General features: G+C 37.9%; 4 protein-coding genes and 1 long non-coding RNA gene across 8 annotated transcripts; 2 read left to right on the forward strand and 3 right to left on the reverse strand.

The window, feature by feature from the left end:
- Positions 1 to 217: 217 nt before the first annotated feature.
- On the forward strand, positions 218 to 3066 carry LOC135146363 (kinesin-like protein KIF22). 4 transcript variants are annotated; one of them, XM_064078533.1, is made up of 16 exons: positions 218 to 401; positions 471 to 592; positions 645 to 689; positions 758 to 909; positions 986 to 1033; positions 1086 to 1208; positions 1262 to 1441; positions 1503 to 1550; positions 1605 to 1713; positions 1762 to 1823; positions 1893 to 1951; positions 2006 to 2220; positions 2276 to 2529; positions 2580 to 2675; positions 2734 to 2808; positions 2871 to 3066. In XM_064078533.1, the coding sequence occupies exons 1-16, from the start codon at positions 226 to 228 to the stop codon at positions 2964 to 2966; spliced, it is 1860 nt and encodes a 619-aa protein (XP_063934603.1). In that variant the 5' UTR covers positions 218 to 225; the 3' UTR covers positions 2967 to 3066. The 4 variants fall into 4 exon arrangements, with proteins under 4 accessions (XP_063934603.1, XP_063934604.1, XP_063934602.1 ...); XM_064078534.1 differs by having other exon boundaries at positions 2006 to 2072; positions 2124 to 2220; positions 2734 to 3066; XM_064078532.1 differs by having other exon boundaries at positions 2276 to 2548; positions 2605 to 2675; positions 2734 to 3066.
- LOC135146364 (uncharacterized) lies at positions 3027 to 4155 on the reverse strand. The gene is made up of 5 exons (XM_064078535.1): positions 4145 to 4155; positions 3934 to 4110; positions 3806 to 3881; positions 3696 to 3756; positions 3027 to 3645 (listed from the first exon to the last, which is right to left on the reverse strand). The coding sequence occupies exons 1-5, from the start codon at positions 4153 to 4155 to the stop codon at positions 3059 to 3061; spliced, it is 912 nt and encodes a 303-aa protein (XP_063934605.1). The 3' UTR covers positions 3027 to 3058.
- LOC135146365 (tripeptidyl-peptidase 2-like) lies at positions 3940 to 9141 on the reverse strand. Its single transcript, XM_064078536.1, has 34 exons — positions 9024 to 9141; positions 8858 to 8952; positions 8738 to 8804; positions 8502 to 8568; positions 8348 to 8429; positions 8227 to 8281; positions 8077 to 8170; positions 7940 to 8027; positions 7788 to 7881; positions 7599 to 7727; positions 7462 to 7535; positions 7288 to 7400; positions 7136 to 7223; positions 7007 to 7086; positions 6845 to 6921; positions 6670 to 6778; positions 6531 to 6609; positions 6414 to 6479; positions 6291 to 6365; positions 6101 to 6236; positions 5980 to 6047; positions 5847 to 5920; positions 5694 to 5791; positions 5484 to 5645; positions 5337 to 5429; positions 5205 to 5285; positions 5074 to 5149; positions 4958 to 5024; positions 4831 to 4897; positions 4660 to 4745; positions 4472 to 4610; positions 4328 to 4413; positions 4079 to 4272; positions 3940 to 4028 (listed from the first exon to the last, which is right to left on the reverse strand). Exons 1-33 carry the CDS (start codon positions 9139 to 9141, stop codon positions 4159 to 4161), a joined length of 2997 nt encoding a protein of 998 aa, XP_063934606.1. The 3' UTR covers positions 3940 to 4028; positions 4079 to 4158.
- Positions 9142 to 14399: 5258 nt separating this feature from the next.
- On the forward strand, positions 14400 to 16634 carry LOC135146366 (E3 ubiquitin-protein ligase synoviolin-like). The gene is made up of 12 exons (XM_064078537.1): positions 14400 to 14519; positions 14592 to 14684; positions 14755 to 14907; positions 14988 to 15092; positions 15149 to 15196; positions 15275 to 15401; positions 15570 to 15697; positions 15753 to 15874; positions 15930 to 16024; positions 16079 to 16129; positions 16183 to 16403; positions 16461 to 16634. The coding sequence occupies exons 2-12, from the start codon at positions 14595 to 14597 to the stop codon at positions 16632 to 16634; spliced, it is 1314 nt and encodes a 437-aa protein (XP_063934607.1). The 5' UTR covers positions 14400 to 14519; positions 14592 to 14594.
- A 2792-nt stretch (positions 16635 to 19426) lies between these two features.
- LOC135146376 (uncharacterized) lies at positions 19427 to 19804 on the reverse strand. Its single transcript, XR_010283799.1, has 3 exons — positions 19749 to 19804; positions 19547 to 19665; positions 19427 to 19482 (listed from the first exon to the last, which is right to left on the reverse strand). It is a non-coding gene; the product is annotated as an uncharacterized LOC135146376 (long non-coding RNA).
- Positions 19805 to 21936: the final 2132 nt, after the last annotated feature.

A 21936-nucleotide genomic window follows, 5' to 3' on the forward strand; every position in this document is an offset into this window, starting at 1 on the left:
TTATTAGACGCAAAAAATCTTTATTACTTAAACGAAAATTTATAAGTTGATTTATAAGAAATACGTTGTTGTACATACAACATCGCATTAGACCTCATTCCGAATGTTAACAAATGGTTTTTAAAGATTAAGTTTCCTTGATACATAACTAACGCTACTCTGACCTCACTTAGTTCAGTGGCCACAATTTATTTTTACTTTGAATGGTCTAGTTTTGCACTAGAAATGACTCGTAATCTCATCGAAGAAAAAGATAAAGGGGGCTCGAGAATTCGCGTAAATGTTCGATGTAGAGAACAACTGGCCTCAGAGTCATCGCAACCTTCTACTCTTACCATTATAAACCAGAAAGAAATAGACTTTGTTAACGTTAGATGCCAAAACGAAACACAAAGATTCAGGTAGAACTTTGCGGAACGGTTTTTATTTCTTGTGCATACGTTATAATTCCTTGTATACTGAATAATAAGCTTTGATGGTTGTTATGGCCCTAAAACTTCACAAAAGGAATTATTTAATAAGGAAGTAAAAGAACTTATTACACATGTCTTTGCGGGCAATAATATAAGCGTTTTAGCCTACGGTGCTACAGGTCCTGCCAATTTACAGTATAGTTAATAATAAAATAACTTTATTGTATAAAGGAGCTGGAAAAACTTATACTATGCAAGGAACTAAGAAAGATTTAGGCTATTTTTTTATAATTTTAATAGTATTCATTTGAAATATTGAACTTAAGGGAATTATTATTAAATAGGTATAATTCCAAGAACCTTAAAAAGACTCTTTAAGTTCGTTGGAGCTCACCAAGCTAAAAAATTATGTAGCTACTCAGTTACGTTGTCTTCTTTGGAGATATACAATGAAGAAGTTTTTGATATGATAGATGTCAAGGGAAAAAGCTTGCCGGTATACACCTTATTAGTTTAATTATAAATTTTTACTAGTACTGTACTGTAAAGCTTAGCTTTATTATTATTAAAAGGTTCGACAAGACAGTAACGGTGTAGTTCACGTTCTTGGCCTTCATGAGGTTTCGTAACCATTTTTTAAGTAAAAGTTATCTTTTTCCTCTTTTGTTTAAGCTCCCGATAAATTCATTTTCTGAGTTTGAGGCGGCATTTGACACCGCTCGAACTAATCGCACAACGGGTTTTACTTTACTTAATTCCGCTTCTTCGCGTTCACACTTCTTCATAATTGTCAAAGTTCTCATTATATTATGGGTTAGTAGCTTCTTTCTCATTACCAACCCTGTTAGGTCGAACGACAGTTGCTTGCTCAAAATCGAACTTATCATGGTAAAATTGTGCTTGTAGATCTTGCCGGGAGCGAAGATAACCGGCGAACTGGGAACCAAGGAAAAGCCATTTTAGAAAGTGGGATGATCAATAAATCGCTGCTGGCCTTCAACACCCTGGTTGAGCAGCTCTCCAGCGGGGTATACGCGTCTGTCGTATACAATTCTGCTCTCTTTTACATATCATATACTTTCTTCACAGAAGGGATTTCCCAACTACCGGCAAAGCTGCCTCACTCGACTGCTTAAGGTACTTTGGTGTTTGATAATTATACCGTTGTGCTATACTTTCGGTGATGCACAGGATTCGCTCGGAGGAAATAGCCTTTCGTGTCTTATTGCCAACGTGGCTCAAGGAAATTACCAGGACACTTTGAATACGCTTAACTTTGCTAAAAAAGGGATGAAGATTGGTACTCTTTTTTTCATATATATTTTTTCTTTTCTTAACGTCTGCGCAGTAAATACGCCGCTTCAAACCATTAATATTAACAAACCGCTCATCCCCGTTCATGATATTAAAGTTGTTTGTGTTTTCTAGAAATCTTTTTTTTCCTTGCCTTCTTTCTGCACTGTTCTTTCCACCACCTAGTGTGAGCCCCATGTTATCAGCTTGGATCCAAACAAGCCAAGGCGGGTCTTAGTAGAAAAGTATTACTTCCGTAGAGAAGCTCTATCATTATAAAAACAGCTATCGATTATTAGAGAAAATATTTGCCCGGGTGCTGAGAGGAAAAGGAGCCCAAGCATTGCTGAATTTACTAGCGGAAAGGTTAATAGCTTGTTTAATACTCTGGCGGACCAGTTGAAAGCTCCCTCGCAGCTGACGGACAGCTACAAAGCATTAGTCATGCGCTCGTTTGTGAAGGAGGCCGAGCACGCGGCGAACGAGGAAGACGCTATTGCTTCTTACCAAAGAGGCTTTCTTTTTCCCTCTTTCTACTTATAACCCATAAATAATCAATGCTCGTGCAGCCCTTGTCTACTGTTGCAGCTCGGAACAGGCAGCAGCCATCGCAGGAAAAATTTTCGAATTAAAGAAAAATAGTTGCCCCGATAAGAAGCGCATGGATATGTCGCACAAGTGCTACGAAAAGAAAAACAAGAAGCTGGAAGAGGAGGAGAGCGCTGGTGACTGGGCGCCTCCTATAATTCCCCTGGCAACCTTCCCTATATACAAGGACGGCGGTAATAGCGATGTACAAAAGGATAAAGAGAAGAGTGATCGGGTGAGAGTTCAAGTTAACGGTCTCTATATTCCCCTTGTTATTTAGAATAGATAAAGTATGTGCTGCGTGCGGCAGGCATTCGCATGAAACTTGAGGAAAAGCTGCTTGCCTTCGTGAATGCTTCTGCATCCGAACAGGAGTTGCAGGTTATCCTATATCACATCACTGTTTGTTAATGACGAATCAAGTTGTACGCCCACTTAGAAGCTAAAAGGGATCGGCAAAGTTCACTCAAAAAAAATCATGGAGTTTAAGGAGAAAAACGGCAGCTTTTATTCGGTCGGCCTTCTCTGTGTGTGCAGTGCTGCGCTACCTGCCCTAAGGCACTGCTATCCTTATAGTTTGAGGACATGCAGAGGAAGCTCGGGTTTTCCGAAAAAGCGATAGCCTCGTTTATCGATAAAAATTTGGGCAAGTTCATAGAAATCTCCTACTGATGTTTAACCGTACGAAGTCCAGTGATCCGTCCGGATATTGGCAACAATAAACCATTGTATGGACTGGCCACGTGGCTTTATTTGCTTGTCCCTCAGTACATGAGCGGCACTGTCGCCGGAAACTGGGCGTAGTACATGCCGGCTTCGACATGAGAGCAGTGCAGCCAACCAGCACGGTGAAGGGTGCACACTTTCCACGCGGTTGCCTTTGCTCTCAGATCCCTGTCGGTCAGTTCCTGGTAGATGCCGTCCATTGTCTTCATGGCCAATCCATATTGGCCCCTGCGCAATTCTACCTCGGCGTTCAGTAGTTGACTGGCCTCATGTTGAGGGCTCTTCGCAGAACACCATTGGTTGAGAAGCTTCATGAGCTCCTCCCGTCTTTCGACGGTCGATCTTACTTCGCAGCCCAAATCCTCGAACTCAAGGAGCGCATATGCCTTCCGGATGAGGGCTTCGACGAAAATGGCTTCCGTCTCGTCCTTTTCCTTTTTAAGCCTTCTTGACTCGCTGTTGTCTACGGGCTGCTTTATTCCGTAGAAGGCTGCGAGACCAGACTGGTCGACTTTCTCAATAATTTTATCGCAAATGTTGAGCACTTCCTTCAGCCTCTCAGGCTCCCGGCGGGCGCCTTCCCGGTCAAGTTCGAGACTTAGAACATGTGTTTCAAGAACGCTGCCTGAGGGTCCGTTGGTATTCAACTTGCAACGGCACGCTGGTGTAATCTACCTGCACTTAAGGAGCTTACGGCGGGCAAGAGAACTCGCTTCAAGGATATCCCGTCGATATTCTGTTGGTAGTTTAATAGAGAAAAGGAAGAAAATGGTAGAAGATTGCACTCTCAAGTAGGCGGCATGGAGAGGCAGATAATCCCCGTGTTTCCGCTCCAGTTTGCTGAACAATCGAAACGCTTCACTGGTTCAAGCAGCAGTTAATATAATGAATAAAGTCACGTGCAATGTAGTACTCTTTTTTCAGTTTCTCCAGCGCAGCTATCTGTTTGTTCAGGATTTCCTCTTTTAGCTTCTCGTAATTTTGCTCATCGTCCTTCAGTTTAGTTTTCTTTGTGGGTGTAATTAAAAGGTGGTGGGCGAGTTTATGAGTGCAAGCACCTCGCTCTTGCCAGGCTTCGCAGAGGGTGGAACTTCGTAGAGGACCTTTATCCCCTCGTATACAACTATTCAAACATTAGTTAACGCCTTCTAGCCGTTACAACGAAGTGTATAGTCCCTAGTGATTTATTTGAAGGAAGCTCGCAAAGATGCAGCTTCCCGACTAGAACGTCTCCATTCTTAAATAACGTCAACTATTCATAACCGTAAAAAAAAGGTTGGAGGTGATCATGAAAACAGATGAGTTACTTTATTTATTGGTGGCGGCGCGATAAAGATGACACCGCGCTCGTTTTTATGGAGCAACGTCCTCTTCCACTCGTTTTTCCGGAGGACTACGATAATACGGCGCAGTGGTCATAGCAGGGGTAGTAGCAGCAAATTTATACGGACTCGCATCATTGTAAGTGGGGAAGAAAGAGAAGTTTAGGGGTTCCGAAAGCTTCCTTTCAAGCACAAGGATAGTGCCCGTCATGGTTTCGAGAAGGGCCAAACTCTCCGCCATAACGCACACACGCACGGTATATTCTCCCTAAAAGAAATGGTCTTTACCAAGACCACTATGGTAGCCAGAGAGTTACTTTGTGCAAGGTGAGTTTCTGGGTGTAGCAATCGGTCCAGTACAAGACTCGGTTAAACTTATCGCAGATCGCGAGGAGTTGAGCCGCTGAAGTTTACATTTATAAGGGGAGCCCGTACAATAGAGCAGAGATGGCGACAAGAAGGCCTGAGTCACTGAGAACACTACGTACCAAACACTGAATCATAAAGCCTTCCATTAAGGCTGGTGACACGTGGCGTTAAGTCATCTTTTTTGTCCTGACGTTTTATAAGCAAGGTAGTCGTGCGCAAAGTCGTCCAGAAATGCCTAAAGAATACCACGCTGAAAGGCGGGTACTCGAGACAAAGGGCATACATGCACCGGTCATCCGGGAGTGCGTCGAGACTGTGGTTGGTTAAAAGAGGAGAGGCAGAAGCCAAAACAGCAAACTTACGGGTGCGAGGATGGAGAGAGAGAATAAGACGTGGGAGCCATACGAGTCTCAACAGCCTTAAAAGTGCCAGAAGGCTCTATAACACCGAATCAAACTGCAAAAGGAAGACTCGACGGAGAGCGGGAAGATACTGATGGTCTCCGGCCCTAAACGACAGGTGTAGGAAACACGGAATGCAGCCACGTCGCTGGGAATTTTGAAAACACTCCCCTCTACAGGGGGAGCTGTTAATATAGGGCGGGTAGTACAAGTAGAAAGAGCACCAGTTTCAACGCCGTGGAAGTGGACGGTACATTTCACTCGGCAGTTGCCGAGACTGGCCCAGTACTGCGCCAGGCAAAACTCCAGTGTGAATCCTAAAGGGCTCAAGTTATAAGCAGAAGTATATGATCAGTACATAGGCAGGTAACCTGGAAGAACTGGTATAACTCTGACCCACGGGCTCTTGTCCGAAGCCACAATGTGGGTTTTGAACCCAGAGTGCGTGTGCCCTTTCATTGCTTCCAGCTGCTGCACTTGAATAGCAAACTGCCTAGTACCTCCCGCTTGGATGGTCGTTACCAAGCAGATTTCTGCAAGGTTAGTTTAGAAAAAGTAAGAGCATGGAGCTGAGCACGAACCCGCCCAGCGAGAACCGTCCGGAACTTGATAGAAGTGGCGGGAAATGTAACCTGGATAAAAGTCGACTTCAAATTGATGGCGGTGGGCAGACAAGGGGCTGCAGCAAAGGCGGAAAAGTAGACGTGCAGTATACAATGGGAAAGTGTACTTACACAGGGACGAGAAGCGTAACGGAAATGCAAAAAAGAGGGCCCACCTCTGTAGCCGCAGAGTCGAATCCTTTAATCTTATTAGTTACGGTTTGAGATTTGGATGGGTTACATCTACTCTTAAAAAAAAAATAACCACTGTAAAGTGAGGGCCAGGAGGAAGAGAAGCCGAACTGGCTTTTAAAAGTACTTTGAAGGAGCGCTCTAGGATGCGCCAATGGGAGTGCTGGGAGGGCCAATCGGAATCTGGTGATTACCTTCGTTCATCAGGGCGAAGTGCCTGGGAAGCTTTATCCACGCGGCCTCACAATCGAGCACAAAAAGAACTTTGTAGTTGATCTTTTCAATGTTCTCTGTGTTCTCTGGAAATACGGGCCGCACGCTGACTGTTACCTACGCGGAGCAAGTAATGAACAACAGGAAAGAGGAGCATCAAAAACTCATCACCTCTTTCTCTACGGCCATTTGCCAGGGCTCCCTTATATAGATTCCACGTGCCTCATGACCGCATGATGTTCTTATCTACACCGCTTTACCGTAAAGCCAACAGTTATTAAAGAGATCATCAACCTCGTAGGAAACGTCATGCCCTCTATAGTCTCGATACTTGACTGCATGGTCATAAGCTCCGAGTACCTTAAGGCCAATCACAACGAAGTGTATACCAAGCAGTGCACGTCTTCTTACGTTCAACAAGCCGTAGCCCTGAGTAAAAGCGTCCATGTTTGACATAAGCTGGGCGGTGTTCACTACTGCCCTTCGTATTCTGCGTCACAGCGGATTAGGAAACTCGACTCCACTTGATAAGAGGCAAAAAAAAAGTCACCGTTCGGGAGTATACTCTACACTATTGTTTTTAAGAGCAGAGAGGAGAAGAGCGATGCCTCCGCAGGCATTGGGGCTTGCCATAGATGTGCCGTTCATCAACTGCCCCCCTCGAGATAGGTAAGTGTTGAATAATCTACTCTTTCGCAGAATAGTTGTCGTCCCATAGAGTTTACCCTTTAATGTAAACGCAGGGACAGAGGCAATTGCGCAGCCAGGGGCCCCAATAGTCACGCCAAAGTCCCCGTTATAGCTGAAGTAAACCGGCAGTGTAATAAAAGTAGATAAAACTTCTTCCGTCTTTACGATAACGAGCTATCACTACAGAAAAGGCGTACGCTGGGCCCCGGGAAGACCAGGTGTAGTAGCCCTCATTGACACACTCTCGCATGGAATGATCCACATCCATCATGGATTTCTACTCGGTATTACAATGAATGAACAGAAAACTACAAGGAGTTTCGTACAGAAACAAAAGCTCCGACAGAGATTAGTGAGTATGTAGTGCCTCCCGGCGCAGAAACCGTGGACAGGGCAGGGCCCTGATTCCCCGCGCTATTGGGCACGATAATGCATTGGGAACGAGTAAAAGGCTACCGAGAGGAGCTAGAGGGGCCACCTGGAGACGAACACAACGCCATGTTTCCTGACTACGGCATTGGCCAACGCCGAGAAAAGACCAACGTCAGCCATGTGGACATCCTCGCCGAAGCTCATGTTGATAAGGTCGCACTGTAGGATAAAGGATGCTCAGGACACAGCATTGTAGAGCATTCGGCCTCTCCACAAAAACCTTATTTTTCAATACGGCCGAAAGGCCTCGTATGACGCTTATTCCAGTTTCCATGCCACCCAACCGAGTGTCTCCTGTAAGGAAGATAGGTATGAACCCGAGTTGAACAAGCCGTTAAAGCAATAAAACAGCGGAACCGATTTTCACAGAGACAATTTGAGCTCCCGGAGCGATCCCGTTCACTCCACTATTATCTGGATGGTAGGCGGCCAGTATGCCAGCCACATGGGTTCCATGCGACCCGCAGCACACGGAGATAGATAGACCTGCCATACAAGAGAAAGTGCAGAAAACCACCAGCACACAAACTCGGTAAGTGATAATACGTGAGCCCTCGTTGTAAATATTAAACGAGTACGAGAGCATGTCCTGGTTGCTGAAGGTGGAATACTCCTGGCGGATCTTGTAGTCTGCCATGACCTCATTAGAGAAAAAATAATGGCAGAAGAAAACCAGAAATAGTTTATACAGCTAAAACTTTTGCGGTGAAGGGGTCTTCGTCTTCCAATAGAGCGCAAGCGAGCCACTCTTTTCCATCATGGAAGACAATGCAGTCGAGAACGGGGCTGAAAGAGCAGTGACGCAAGCAGCAGAGAGGTGTAAAAAGCATCTGACCCGTGGTAGGTCTTAGACTCGTAGTTCTCCAGTACTATCTTTCGTGCTTTGTAATCCTCTAAAGTCTTCGCTGTCTGGTCGCTATCGTTATCGGCTTAAAGAAAGTAAGTAACTTTATAATGTTAGTACTGCCCTAAAAAGTCGACCGACCTTCTTTTTGTTTTTTTTTACAAAAAGAAATTTTACCAACAACCTTAGCTTTTGCCTGAAAAAAACACAAAAAAATTTTCTTAGTACCGCGTTGCTACCCAACAAAGAGCAGAATTACTACCTGGTAGCGAAAACGATCCCACTTTTTTTGGTGTTCGTCTTTCAAGCGTTTCACCAAGTCTTCTGGGTAAAGTTCAAAGGCGCTGTTGCCATATAAACAGACTTTTTAACAAAAAAAAGAGAGCTAAAAATCACGCAAGGGTATATATATATACCGCTTTATCCCCAAAAAAAAAATTTTATTGTAACTTTTCCAGTGAGGTGGTATTTTAATTTTTCTACCTTTAGTATAAAAAATATGGTATGAAATCAATACAAACTATGATTATTATATATTATGAAGTTGTTTAAAAAAAACAAAAGATTTTAGATAAGTTTTGAAGTTAAAAACTATTGTAAGTTGTAAGAAATATTGATTTTGTTGTCGAAAATAACTAAAAGGTAGAGTAACCAGAAAGTAAAAAGAGGTAGTCCTCAGTTTCTGAAAGAGTTACAACCTTAGAGGTGTCAACATCCCCCTTTAGACAGTGATTATTTATATTTTCTTTTTTAAAAATAAAGAGAATCTTACTGAACCCGTGGTATCGATTATATCAAGCAGTTTTGGTTTGCCGTCAGAAGTGACTTGCAACCCTGGAGCCGCTGGATCAACACCTGTATCTAATACTTTATATAACAAAAGAGTATCGTTGATAATAGAAAAGTATGTTAAAATGAAGTAAAACTTGTCATATTACCAGCAACAACTATCCCTCTTCCATCGAACTGGGGATTCTGTCTTAAGAAAATTGCGCTATTAATTTCTTCTTTAGGTATTAATTTTCTAACTGGAAACGAAGAATCTCCGCAATACATGGAATATATAAAATGCGAAGTAAGTCGGGCTTGAGAAATTCTTTACAATTGTATATTTAAGTGTATGGCCAGTTTCTATACCAAAGGCTGTCTAGCTTTACCCAGTAAGCGAGTTTGAATTTATTCCATATATAGAAGGGTTATGTTAAGTTAAGTTTTTGTGAACACAATTCAGTAATTAACTAAAGGAAAGGATTTATATTATTAGAAAACCCTAACTTTAAGTATTTAAGCGAATTGTTTAAAAAGCTTATTCACCACCCTCCCCCTACTCACTACTGCGATAAGGTGACTTATAACCAGTATTAGAGAGGTATATCACAAAAAAGAAGATGAGAGCTTGAGAAAGATTTTTTCTCATACTTTTCTTAAAAACAAATACAGGGCAAGAAAGTATGACCCTCACTTGAATATGATAGTAACGAGGACCTTATTAATAATTTAGCATTCCCAATAAAAGCCTATATTGAAAATACAATCCATAAATATTATCCCTGCGATACATTAAAACCACAAAGTGTACTTGTTTAATAAATTTTCTATTGATAAGGCTAAAGTTGAGACTAAGATATTAGCAAATTAAATCAATAATTGTTAATAGAAATTTACATCTCAAAAACAAGCGACTGCTAAAAATCTTTCTGGACTAAAAAGCTGAGTTTTTAAAGAAATTTTAAAAATAAACGATGTTTTAACTAAATTATTTTAAGCCTACAATATTTTCTTCATTATGCTGATCCCAAATATTTAAACGAAAAGAGAGAAGAGAGGATAGCGTATGGCGCTGTTAAAAAGACAGCGCACAGTTCGCTTAGTTGATCACCACGCCCTGCTAATCTGAACCAATTGGTTGTCCCCACGAGGATGCGTATATTTTATCGATGGCTAAAAGATTCACGTTGGTCGCTACACAGGGGTTAGCGAAAACAGTAATAGTAATATTGAAGTACGATGCGAACCCACTTCGTTCAACTTGTAAATGATTATGTGGAAAATTTTGGCTTTGCATTCGCCCAACGAGAAAGATGGGCAGGTATTCGCTACATTACAGTTCGCACGATCATTATCGGCAACTGAATGTCTAAAGAGAATGTTACTTCATGCGCGTCCGGCGCGCCTGCCGTTGAGTCTTCAGCACGCGTTTATTGCGTGCCTGCGTTTTTTCTAAATCCTTTCCAGGGTTTGCGATTGGAGCCTCTACAAAGGGTAGCGAAGTCGAGTTACAGCAGCACATCCAATTAGGTTTTGTCAAAACCTTGATGCAGATCCGTAAAGTTCGTCGCCCGCCCCTACCAGAGCAATTTACGATCTAAGAAGAGTACATCTAAATTAGTAATAAATTTTGGGACCGATAGGGTTAGGGTTAGGGTTACCAAAAGTTGCTGGATACTGAAAAAATTAAGTGAAAAGAATTGGTAAAGGTTTTATTATTTTGTTTATTTTATTAATGACCTGCGGGTGTCCGAGGAATTGAGCAGAGATAGCTTAATCTTTATTCGGACGTAAGTAGACCCCCGTACATCTCCACGAGAAGCGCATGACTATTTTTGTTTTCTAGGGGGAAGAAGAACGCGGTGTGGTCAGCCCCCTGGTTCACCCACCGTAGTACTAACCAAGTTCCTGGGATTTGACTTCTCAGATCGAACGGGTTGAAGTGCTTCCCTCCGTGCACTCCCCCTAAGTTTTATTAGTGGATTACCCCTCTCTATATAACTAAATTATTATCGGATACTGCCGACCAATGAACTTCGAAATAGCCAAGCTTCTTTGTTTTGTACTTATTTCAGTTAAAAATTTTTTGCGTTATACAAAAATTAATTTTTTCTCAACCAAAGATCTCTCTTGTTGTTACAATTCTATAATTGGCAAATTATAAGTTGGTTTTTTGTATTTAAACTAAATTTTCATTTTATCAGATAATTAAGTTTACTAAGTCTATGCCTGGGCAGTTATTACTCTTACTCCCTTGTCCAAGAAATCCTTAGCTTTTATCACGATTCTACAGTTCCATGAAAATTTTTTGGAATCAGGTCTCCACCAAGAGTGGTTGATTAGAGGCACGAAATAACTTTAGTTCTTCGTTGAACAGTTCTTTGCTTTGGGGTTATATGCCGTTTTCTTAAATTTTAGGCACGAATGCCTATTCTTATTACTTTGATGTAATAGTGTTTCGAATATTTCAAGCTAGAGTAGGCGATAGATTGTTTACTTAGCAAAGCACACTACTGGCGTTTTGGCGGTCTTGTAAATTAAAAGGTTTGGTTCATCTACTATGTCCCCTTCTATTAATACCTTTTCGAAAGTAAATGAATATTTAAACTTAAAGGCTAAAATAATTGTATCACTTGCTTTTGTTTTTGCATCCAAATGCAATTACAAGAGTATACTTACTTTGCGGGTATGAAGTGTTCTAGAGCCATTCAAAATTTAGTTTTTCAAATGGATTTATAATACTCTTCGCAATGTAAATATTTATCGCCTTTTACAAGGAGGTGACAACCGCTTTACATTATCTCAATTGCTTGTAGGTATAAACTCTCGGGGCAAATAATGTTTTGTTGGTGGGAAGAACTGTTAGCCTTGACAACTCTATGAAGAGGTGCGTTCTGAAATCAGCTTTTTTAGTTCGCCATGTGCCTCCCTTGACAGTTGATGCAACCGACTTTTCGTCCTTTTTCTGGGACAATTTAAAGGATTATTTAGTTTACATAGCAAAAGACATGCAATAGATGCTATTTTCTATTCAGAATCTTGTATGAAATCTTCTCATGTGCGGCGTAGGTTTTGAGATATTTGAAAGGAAAGGAACAATTTTTAAAAAAAAAAACAGTGGATTTTGAGGAGATCCAATTCAACACGTGCTGAGATGACCTCACCCGATATCATACAATAGTTGGCAGCGAAGACAAGTTTTTATTCCTACATTCATAAGTGGTTCGATGTTATAACCGAAGTAAAAATTACAGAGTTCTATGGAGATAAAAGGCGCGAAAGTAACAGCACTTGGAGTAATAGAATTTCAGAAACTTAACAAAAATAATAAAGCAAACTAAAACTAAAAATAAAGATAAGCAGAAAATATGAAAAGAGTAAAACTATAAGAACAAATAGGAAACCACGGAAAGTTATGCAGGACAGTTAAAGCAAATTAGTTATGAAAAAAAGTTGAAAAGCCCTTTGTTATAAAGAATATAACAAAACCTGAAGACCTTCCGCCAGGTGGGAGGCTTGCTATAAACCCAACTAAAGTCCTCGTGCCTGCCAAATTAGGTACAAAGTATAAACCCTTTAGGATTATGACATTCGATGAACAAATAAAGAATTACTATGTTTGAGGTAATTTTATAAATCACGTCTTCCTAGTTTAATTTTACTAAGCGAAAGCTGTATTTAGTATTCTATTTTCTCATTCTAGTTCACTTCATTTGCATCAAAAATTGGTTTTTTAACTCTGGCTTTATGGCCGCGGCTGTACTTCCTTAAATACTCCGTGTACTCTTCCCGAGGGTAGGGTAACAAGTATAGTATGCAAGTAATTACAAAGGTAAAATTAATTCTTTTAAAATCATCTCTTTAGTAAGAGGAAGATTCTTATCACTTGAGTAATGTTTTAAAATATAATATTTAGTTTTTTAATTAAAGAAAAGTTAGATTTTAAAACAGTTTTTTTTTTTAACGTAAAAGTTAACGTTATAATTTGTAATCGTTTCTTTATTGTAATTATGTACAAGGTTAGTAATATAGCTAGTGTTATTAGTACTTTTGTTGTGATCGTTTACTTCTTAACTTCTCTCCATGTCATTCTATTAGTGTTACGAATTGTAGGCGGTAAAATGAATCAGAATAGACGGTAGGAGAGCTTTTCAGTCTATGAAAGTTTATAGGGACTTTTTTCACGCGTCCTTAAGTTTTTAAAGTCTTGTCTTTCGTGATCTTATAATCCCATCTATACTGCTCGAGAGTTGTTAGCAAATTTTTTTAACTTTCTGAATGTAAGGTCAGGTCATAATCGATAGGCAGACTCTCGTAGTAAAATCCGATAAAAGTAAATAATTATAATATTAGTAATTGGATAAATGAAATAAAACAGTATTATATATAAACAAAACCGCACTTCTCATAATAGGACTTTATCTTACAGTTTTTTGAGTGTGCCCTTAGAGTTGGCTTAAGCATTATTAAATTTGTGTTTTTGTAGCAAAGATTCAATTGTAACAGCAACTCGACCTTAGGGGTGTAATTGTTTTGGTAGGAGGAGTTAACCTCTAAGATTTCTCATCACACCAAAAAGTGGACGCCCATCTCAATGGGACAAGAAATAATTTCATGTTTTTACAAGGGTATTTTTACCCTTAAAGGGCCCCTTCCTTGGTAATGATTGCCTCTATAGGTTAATTTACTGCTTTTATAGATCTAATAAGGTCTTCTTGTGATTTAACCATTAGGCCCATTTAATGCCACTATTAAATACCGCATTGTTTAGTCAAAAATTGACTGTGGTAAAATTATATGTTGGAAGGTAAATTTTATGCTATGTAAAAGGAGCCGCCAGGTTAACGAGACCTGAATGTTGGTATTATTTAGCAGCGACAGTTAGACTTAGATACAGTAGTAAAGAGGATAACTTGGAAGAATAGCGGGTAAAAAAATAAAAATAAAAAAAAAGCGAAAGCAAAGATTTACATAAATTAATTTGTCTTTTTTTGTATTAATCAATTATGGGCTAGTTAGTGATGTGAAGATAATTAATATTTCATCTTCAAAGTGCTAATTATTATTAGGCAATTAGAGGCAGTAAGAAAGGGAAGCTGAAAATACTTAAATTTAAAACTTTTCATCTGATAACATAATTTAAGTTTCTATTCCAGAAAGAGTAAAATTTTGTCGTTCTCGACTAAATTTATTGTAGGGGCGCCCCACTTTTGATTGCACTAATCCATCAGACTCAGCAACTTAAATTTCTGAGCTTACACCGACGACTTATACCGAATAGGTGTGAATATGAATTTTTACATTAAAACATATAAAAGTTTCTTATAAAAGTTAATTAAAAATTTTACAAATGATAACTTTTTGCAGTAGCACTCAAATTTCTGAAGCCCTTCCTACTTTACAGTTTAATAGTGCTAATGAAAAACCTTTGTTTTCTGCCAATCATAGAGGTTTGTGCACAGTATGTTGTTGCCATCAAATTTGTTAATATCTAGAAAGTACTCAAACCTTTTATGAAAGCAGCATATTTTTCCGTAATGGGTTTAGTACGCTATGTCCTTGCTAGTGTACTGATTGCAGTGTTGACAGTTGCCTACGCATTTTTTACTCGTAAGCAATATTACCCTGCAGCGATTTGGATTACAAATACCAATTCATGTTTGTTGGTACAACTATTAGTATACAATTCTTTATTTACTGTTTGAGACGTCTTTTTATATATTAAACTTTTAAACAAGGTTATGTATAATTTATTTTTTGCCGTAACTGCATTTTTTGGGAACTTAATGCGAATTATTTTTTTGGGATCATTACGAGCTTCCGAATTAGATGTTATACTTTTTACTTGATCTTCTCTTACTCACGTACTTGGTGCCCTTACATCTTTTGTCTTTATAAAAGCACATTTATGAACAGTCATGGGTTTCTGTAACGGAAACGTTATTTGCCATGACCATTTTTCGAGAAGAAATAACTGGTGGTTTTCTACTTTTTTTCACAACCCTATTTTTTTTCAAAATATTTCACTGGCTTGTCGCTGACAGAGTTGACTACGTACTTATCAATTTTTACTTAATTTATTGTAACTATTAATTCTCGGGACCTTGTTTATTATTTATTATATCTTTTTAAAGATGGAGCAGTGCCCTTCTCTTAGCCGTACGTTTTATCTAAAAGTTGTCACACTACTCACTCTTTTGGGTATCGTGGACCTTAGTTTTATTACTTACTCAAAGAAGGTATACTTGTTAATAATGTACTGCAACTAATATTTCTATTAACTTTCCTTACTCAGAACATAATGACTTATGGTCCGTCTATGCATATACTTCTGATGTTTGAAGTAATTAATTAAGTACTACGCTAGAAGCATATGCATAGATTCCTTCTTACTTTCTTTTATAATTTTCTGTTCGTGTAGTTTTTAATCTTGGGAACTAGTTTACTTTCTGTCTTTCTTAAATTTATGTTGAATTTAATCGACGCCGGGTTCTCCGACCCTTGGGAGAACAAGTCCGTGTACAATTTTTATCTTGACTTGGTTATTGGTTAGTGGTTCTACATTATATATTTTATTCTCCTTTTCATATTTTTCTTTTTGAATTATTATAATTTATAAAAGTTTCCATAGTTTTTTTGCTTAATTTAGGATTTTACTTTTGTGTTAATATTGTGGGTCAGAACACGCTTTGTTTACTTTTATCCTACTGTAATAGACTTTGCTCGTTTAGTCCTGTATCTTTCCTTCTTTTACTCGGTCACTGTCTACTACGGAGTGCCTCTTTATCTTCTGCGGGATCTTTATTTGATAACCCGCTCGTTTTATAAACGCCTGCATGACATGGCAATCCTTTGATTCTTTCAACTCGCTCTATTTTATTCAAGAAATCACGTTGTAGATACAGTACAACCGGGCCACTATGAACATGAACGAGAGATACCCCGAAGCAACTCCCGAGGACCTTTCACTGGTAGACAACACGTGCATCATCTGCCGTGAAGAAATGACGGCTGCTAAAAAGTCTCTTCTTCCTTTGTAAAGTTTTATTCGGGATCAAAGCTACTTTTCTCTGTAGGCTGCCCTGCGGGCACGTTTTCCATCGGCACTGTTTGCGGTCTTGGCTGGAAAGACAACAGACCTGCCCCACCTGCCGTCTCTCTGTGTTGGCCGGTATTTTCAAATACTATTATTTCTACCTGACAGTGTTATACTCTAACCAAGCAGATCGGCGGCCGAATCCTCTACTACCAGTGTCGGTTCCGCAAGGGATCTCGAGTAAGTTATATATCAAATCTTTTTTATATTTAAAAAGGTTTTTCTGTAAGCAGCAGGAAGTGGACGCCCCCAACTGCCTCAGCAGCTTGTATTACCGCAATTTTATCAGCACCTCCTTCGCCGAATCAAGGAAAGCCGGAAGTCTGAGGGTAATGAGAACTCGGCTTCGGGGGATTCCTCGGCTAGCAGCAGCCTCACCCTAGACCCTTCCGATCTTTTTTTTAAACCCTTGGCTCCTTCTGAGGGCTTCAAGGAAAATTCTTTTCCTGCTGCTGTATTTTATAAATCATAAATTATAATTTATTTATTTAACTATAACTCGTTTTAATAGAGATCTTTTGAAACTCTCGGTTCTTATGAAGAATGTGAACGTGTCATTACCGAGAAATTGGCAGCCCTTCATAATATCACCATTCAACTTCAGAAAGCTTTTAAGGAATTGGGCGGCCACTTGTCTGCTATTGAACGATCGCGTGATAAGAGAACTCCTCAAACGCCTGCTTAAAAAAATAAATTTAATAGAGTTTTAGTTTGTAAATTTAACTTGTGTTAGTACGCCGTTGATGTGTTCGTGGAGTCTTGCTACTGTAAAATTCAATAGAGTTGTAATTCTCTGGAAGAGAAAGGTTTAGTTAAATTATTTATAGAAACTTGCAAAAATGTATAAATTCATTTGTTAACTTGACTTTCCTCGCTAGGACAAGAGGTGAACATTCTGCTTAAAATAACTTTTTTAGTAGGCGTGGTTTATTAAAGAGTTAAAACCAGCTTTGTGTTTATCGAGGATTACTTATTATTAGGGTATATGCTCTTTCTCGTGCTGGCTCTGCACGTTTCAATTAATTTCAGCCTCTAGGGAGTTTTAAAGGCGACCAGGATTCGTTAAATCATCCTTTCCTTTTTCTCATAGGTATAACATGTCTTCCATATATTTATATCTTTAACGGTGAATCATCAATCGATATGATAAGAGGACTCTAGTAAGTAAAGTTGCGAGCCTTTTTTCCAGCTTTTATTTGTCCCTTGCTTCCCTCTTCTAAAATTAATACTAAAAGGTTAGGACCGTTTAGGTTATGTTTCAAGTAAATCTAAAGATAGTAAAATTAATATTGATCGCTTTTTCTTTTGGCTTAAGCGACCTTTTAAAAAATTTGCAAAGATATTTGATTATGCAACAATTTCATTCTTTTATCAGTTATTTCTTGCACTTAGTCCGTAATGAAAAGGTGAACCCGCCTTTAAAAAAGGGGGTACATATCCCCTACCCCTACAACTTAGAGCGCCGGTTACCTCTACATGATATGACCGAACTTGGATAAATACAAACACTTCGCCGCTACCTTAAGAAGTCTCTAAACTATAGCACCAAAGGATATTCGTTAGAAGGGTGCATACTACATTTTAAACACAGGATATCCCTAGAAAAGGAATATTACAAGTCTGTAGCATCTTTAAAAGGCTAATCCACTTGCAATATCGCGTTGCTCAATAAGTTAAAATTAAGCCTCACATTACTTAGGTCCCCAAGTTCCCGTAACTTAGGAATAGTAGCTCGCAGGTAAAATTAACTTAACCGCTTATTAGGAATATGACCACAAATATATGAATAAGCATTATGTCTAGTACAGTAGTTATATATTTATTATAACTTGTATAATAAAGCACCTCAGCCTAATACCTATTTAGTTCCTGAAGCTTTATTATTATTACGAATGATTTGTGCAGATACACGATAAGTTAGAGCATAGACTACTTGGTTTAGCCAAGCCTGCGAGTCTTATCAATACAAACTAAAAGAGTGGAGCGTTAAAGGGAACGCGGTTATCAAAAGCGTGCACCTTCCCTGTAGTTTATGTCATGTGACCACTTTGGTCCAGATGCTCACTGACATGTTAGAAAACAGAAGCATTCGCATTCTCGCGTCCTGAGAGGTTACGAGATGTTGCTAACGTTATAAACCTTTAGCAGCTTGAATATTTTGGGCCAGTGGAAAACTATAAGTACAAAATTTTATTTTAACTAATAACAGTCAACTTTCCTTATTTTTCTTATTAAAAATACTTTTAACATTTTGCAAGAGCAGAAAGGTGTGAGAGCTAATTATTAATGGAAATGACTTACCACCATTTTTTTTAAAAAAAATCTTTTACGTCGTATATCGAAGTAGAGAATTTAACTCCAAGAAAAGAGAACGATACTATGAAATTTTTCAAAATAATAACTGGCAGTTAGTTGGGGAAATAAGAAAAGCATAGAGCTGTCGCAAATTTGTTTGATTTATACAACTCTAACAATCCTAGATTAAGTTTCTAATTTTGAAAAAGTTTAAGGTTCATTATTTTTTAAAAAAACCAGCAAAGCGACAAAATGGCCTTTTTTTAAGTGGTAAACATAATATCAGAAAACTTTTTATTGCTAAGAAACGCGAATATTATCCGCATGAGCTTCCTGAAGTTGTAAGGGCTTTAAAGTAGTAAAAGAAGTTTAAAGACAAAACTAAATTAAAGCAATATTCCGTCCTATAACATCAAAACCTAACTCAGTTGAAGCGGTAAGAGGTCACAACGTTTAAAAATACCTCTTTTTTTTTAGTTAAGCTAACAAAATCTGACAGTAAAAATATCCGAGACTATCGTAGTCTGTAGAATTAGAGCAACTTTTGAATCATTATAACTAAAGAACTCTATTAAGTAATACTTTCGGCCACATTAAAAAAGCTGTTATTACATTGTGTTAGGTGCGGTGAAGAACGCTTCTCATACGAGTGCCTTAAAAAAAGAAGTTAGAAGCGCTAGTATACAGGACATAACAGACAAACAAAAAAATATATTTACCGTCAAACTAGGATATCGCACGACAAAAGATGTTTTCAACAAGGTATTTTCTACGACTACGACAAAAATATGTATTGCATTGAAAAAAAATCTTTATAACAACAAGATCTATAATATAGAATATTACAAATTAGCGACAAAATTAACTCTACAGTGGTCGCAGCGAATTGAGACCGTACGGTAAAAAAAAAGTGTATATTTTAACTATATTAGAAATTGGTTAGGATTCGGTTTTAGAAATCGATATGCAGCTGGATTTTAGAATTAAACAAATAGAAACACAAGAAACACGTGAAGTGTTGCTCGAGAGATTGTTTATCAATTTCCAAGTTATTGTCACTGCGTGTTCAAAATTTTTCAGTAACTGAGAGACATGCTCAGATATTATTGTTCAACATTTTTTTAGCACTTGTCGTTTTAGGAAGCTACTGAAAAGTAAAATAGGATAAAAACCTTTCCATGAAAGGTGGAAAATTCTTTAGGTGTGAACTCTGAGCCCAAAGATGCTGTGCAACTTCACTATATATATATTACATATCGGAGACTCAGGTTCTTTGTCTTTTGACCATTTTAATAATAATACTTGAACACTATTCAAAAACCGGCCCACTGGAAGTCTTTCTTAAATGTGTTCCTTTTTATAATGGCGTTTGTTGCTTCGAGCCCATTTATTGTACTGGGGTAACCAGGAGCAACTCCTTCCTAACAGTTTGAATTCAATAGCATTCATTGCAACATAAAATAATAATGAAAAATCGGTAATTCGGTGGTCCTTTGTTGCGCACCATTTCTCTAAGATAAGTTGAGTTGCTTTGAGATACATGCTTTCGTCTTTACATATCTGTAAAGCATAGATATCTCATTAAAAATCTTTACCGGCACTAATTTTATTAAACAAGAAAAAAAAAAAACCGTTATGCGTACTTCAGGTACCAAAAATATTTGTAAATCCCTTTGTAAATCCCTGAGTAATGGTTTCGCAAGGGGTGTTAATGGGTTCCAAGATGAATCAACTTGTAAAGCTTTTCAGAAATAAAGCTAAAGTCAGCTGCACTTTCACCCTTGCAAACAGCGATAGCAAATAGATGAAACAAATTGATTTTTGCTACTTGTTCTGGCGATCATTACCGGATATCCCTGCAACGTATTTTTAAATGTAGCATCCATCTGAACCATTTTTGATTTCCTTAAATTTTTCAGTAACCTTGGAGTCGACAATATAATTTTTATGTCATTCACCTGGATCAAAAGGTCACAACAAACAGTATGGTTCAGCACAAAAAGCTCGTTTTTAGAATCAGGAGTTTTTTCTCCTTGTTTCACACCATGTGTTAATTTCAGCCTCAAGTATGGCTGTATTTTCCATATTTTTAAGTCTTAACTGTTTTAAGTATTTATTAACTTTAAATTTGGATGTTCCATAACATTTTCCTGTTCTCATAAAGGCTAATATAAAAATTGGGGTTTTTTAAAATCCTTCTCCATATTTTTCTTTAATATAACTTTTTTGACTTCATGACCTAAACCTCTACTACTTAGTTTCGTATTATCGTCATGCTTCTGACAGCATAGTGTTGTAAAAAGCGAAAATTTATCACTCGCAGAATGATATAACAAGTATAAACAAACCGGAGACTCTTTTACTCTGTATTTTCCTGCAGAAAAACGATACTCGACTTGAAATCCATCCTAAGTATTTTTTTTGAATGTTCTTTCCCATATATTTTTAGACAAAATTACTTTCTGTGTTTCTTCTGGTGATTCAAATTCTTGACGTTTAATCCGAACACGATTTGGTTACTGTTTCTTTTAGGTTCTGGAACACTTCTCCATCATTTGATTCATTTTCCTCGAAATCAACGACATACATTAACTCTGCCTTTGTTTGCGTGGTCACTCTCAAAGGCATAATCAAAAATTGAAAAATTATAATAACTAATTACATATACCTTAATTAACATGCACACAAGTTTACAAATACTTTTTCGTAAGGTTAACTTACACTACAACAGTTCGCAACCAATGGTTTTGGACGCAAGCGCAGTACTGACCGAAAATTAAAACTGTTGTGCATTCTTCTTTTCTGGCGTTTTTGAAATATTTTAATTATCGTTGGTTTTAACTATTATTGGAGCATGGACTCTGGCGTGAATAGAATTATTTCCGCCGTTATTTAAATATTTTATGTGAATTCTTGTCGTGCAAAAGACCTTATTCTGACGTGCCGATATATAATCCCCTTAATAAAATAATAAATCATAGCACCTCAATTCCTTATATTAACGAAAACAGTTATACTAATGTGGGAGACTGCTGAATTAACTCTTTTCAGTCTTTGTGTTTTTATAAGCTACTTCACCTTGAGCCGTTTTGTTTTAGTCTCTTTTAAACTTATAGCATAACTATGCAATAAGTACTGCAAGTTTTTAAAATTTTTTGTGTTGAATTATCAAGTTATTATATCCTTATGTTGCGCCTTTCTGTCAAATTTTTTCTGCATATAAGTTAAATTTTTAAAAAGCTAAATACTACAATTTTACGAGGCCGTTCCCTTACGTACTCTTACGATCTTTGTACACTTAAAATAAGTAAATAAAAACTTGTAAAATATTCTTTGTTGACTTACTAACTTTATGCCCGCGATTATATACATAGCAATGTTATAATAGCTTTTAAAGCTATTTTTTAAACTTTATTAATAATTTCAAAAATGGATTATAAAAATGATGAAACAGAGCGTACAAAGTAGTAGGCCCAGTCTTTAAAAATTTTCTTCGTAAGGTTTTGTAAGTAACTAAATCTGTGTAAAAGTGGTAGATATAATAATAATTGTTCCTTTAGAACTGTGTTAGACTAACATTTCCATCCTTAACTTTTTTTATTGTTTATAAAAAATATTCTCTAGGAATTTGAGGGTAAAGTTATAAAGCACTCAGCATCCTATAAAATAAACTTAGGGGATAAATCTAAATA

Source organism: Zophobas morio, unplaced genomic scaffold (genome assembly GCF_036711695.1).
Source record: "Zophobas morio isolate AGI-343-1 ecotype UQ-CSIRO unplaced genomic scaffold, CSIRO_AGI_Zmor_V1 ptg000224l, whole genome shotgun sequence".
Taxonomy (NCBI): Eukaryota; Metazoa; Arthropoda; class Insecta; order Coleoptera; family Tenebrionidae; genus Zophobas; species Zophobas morio.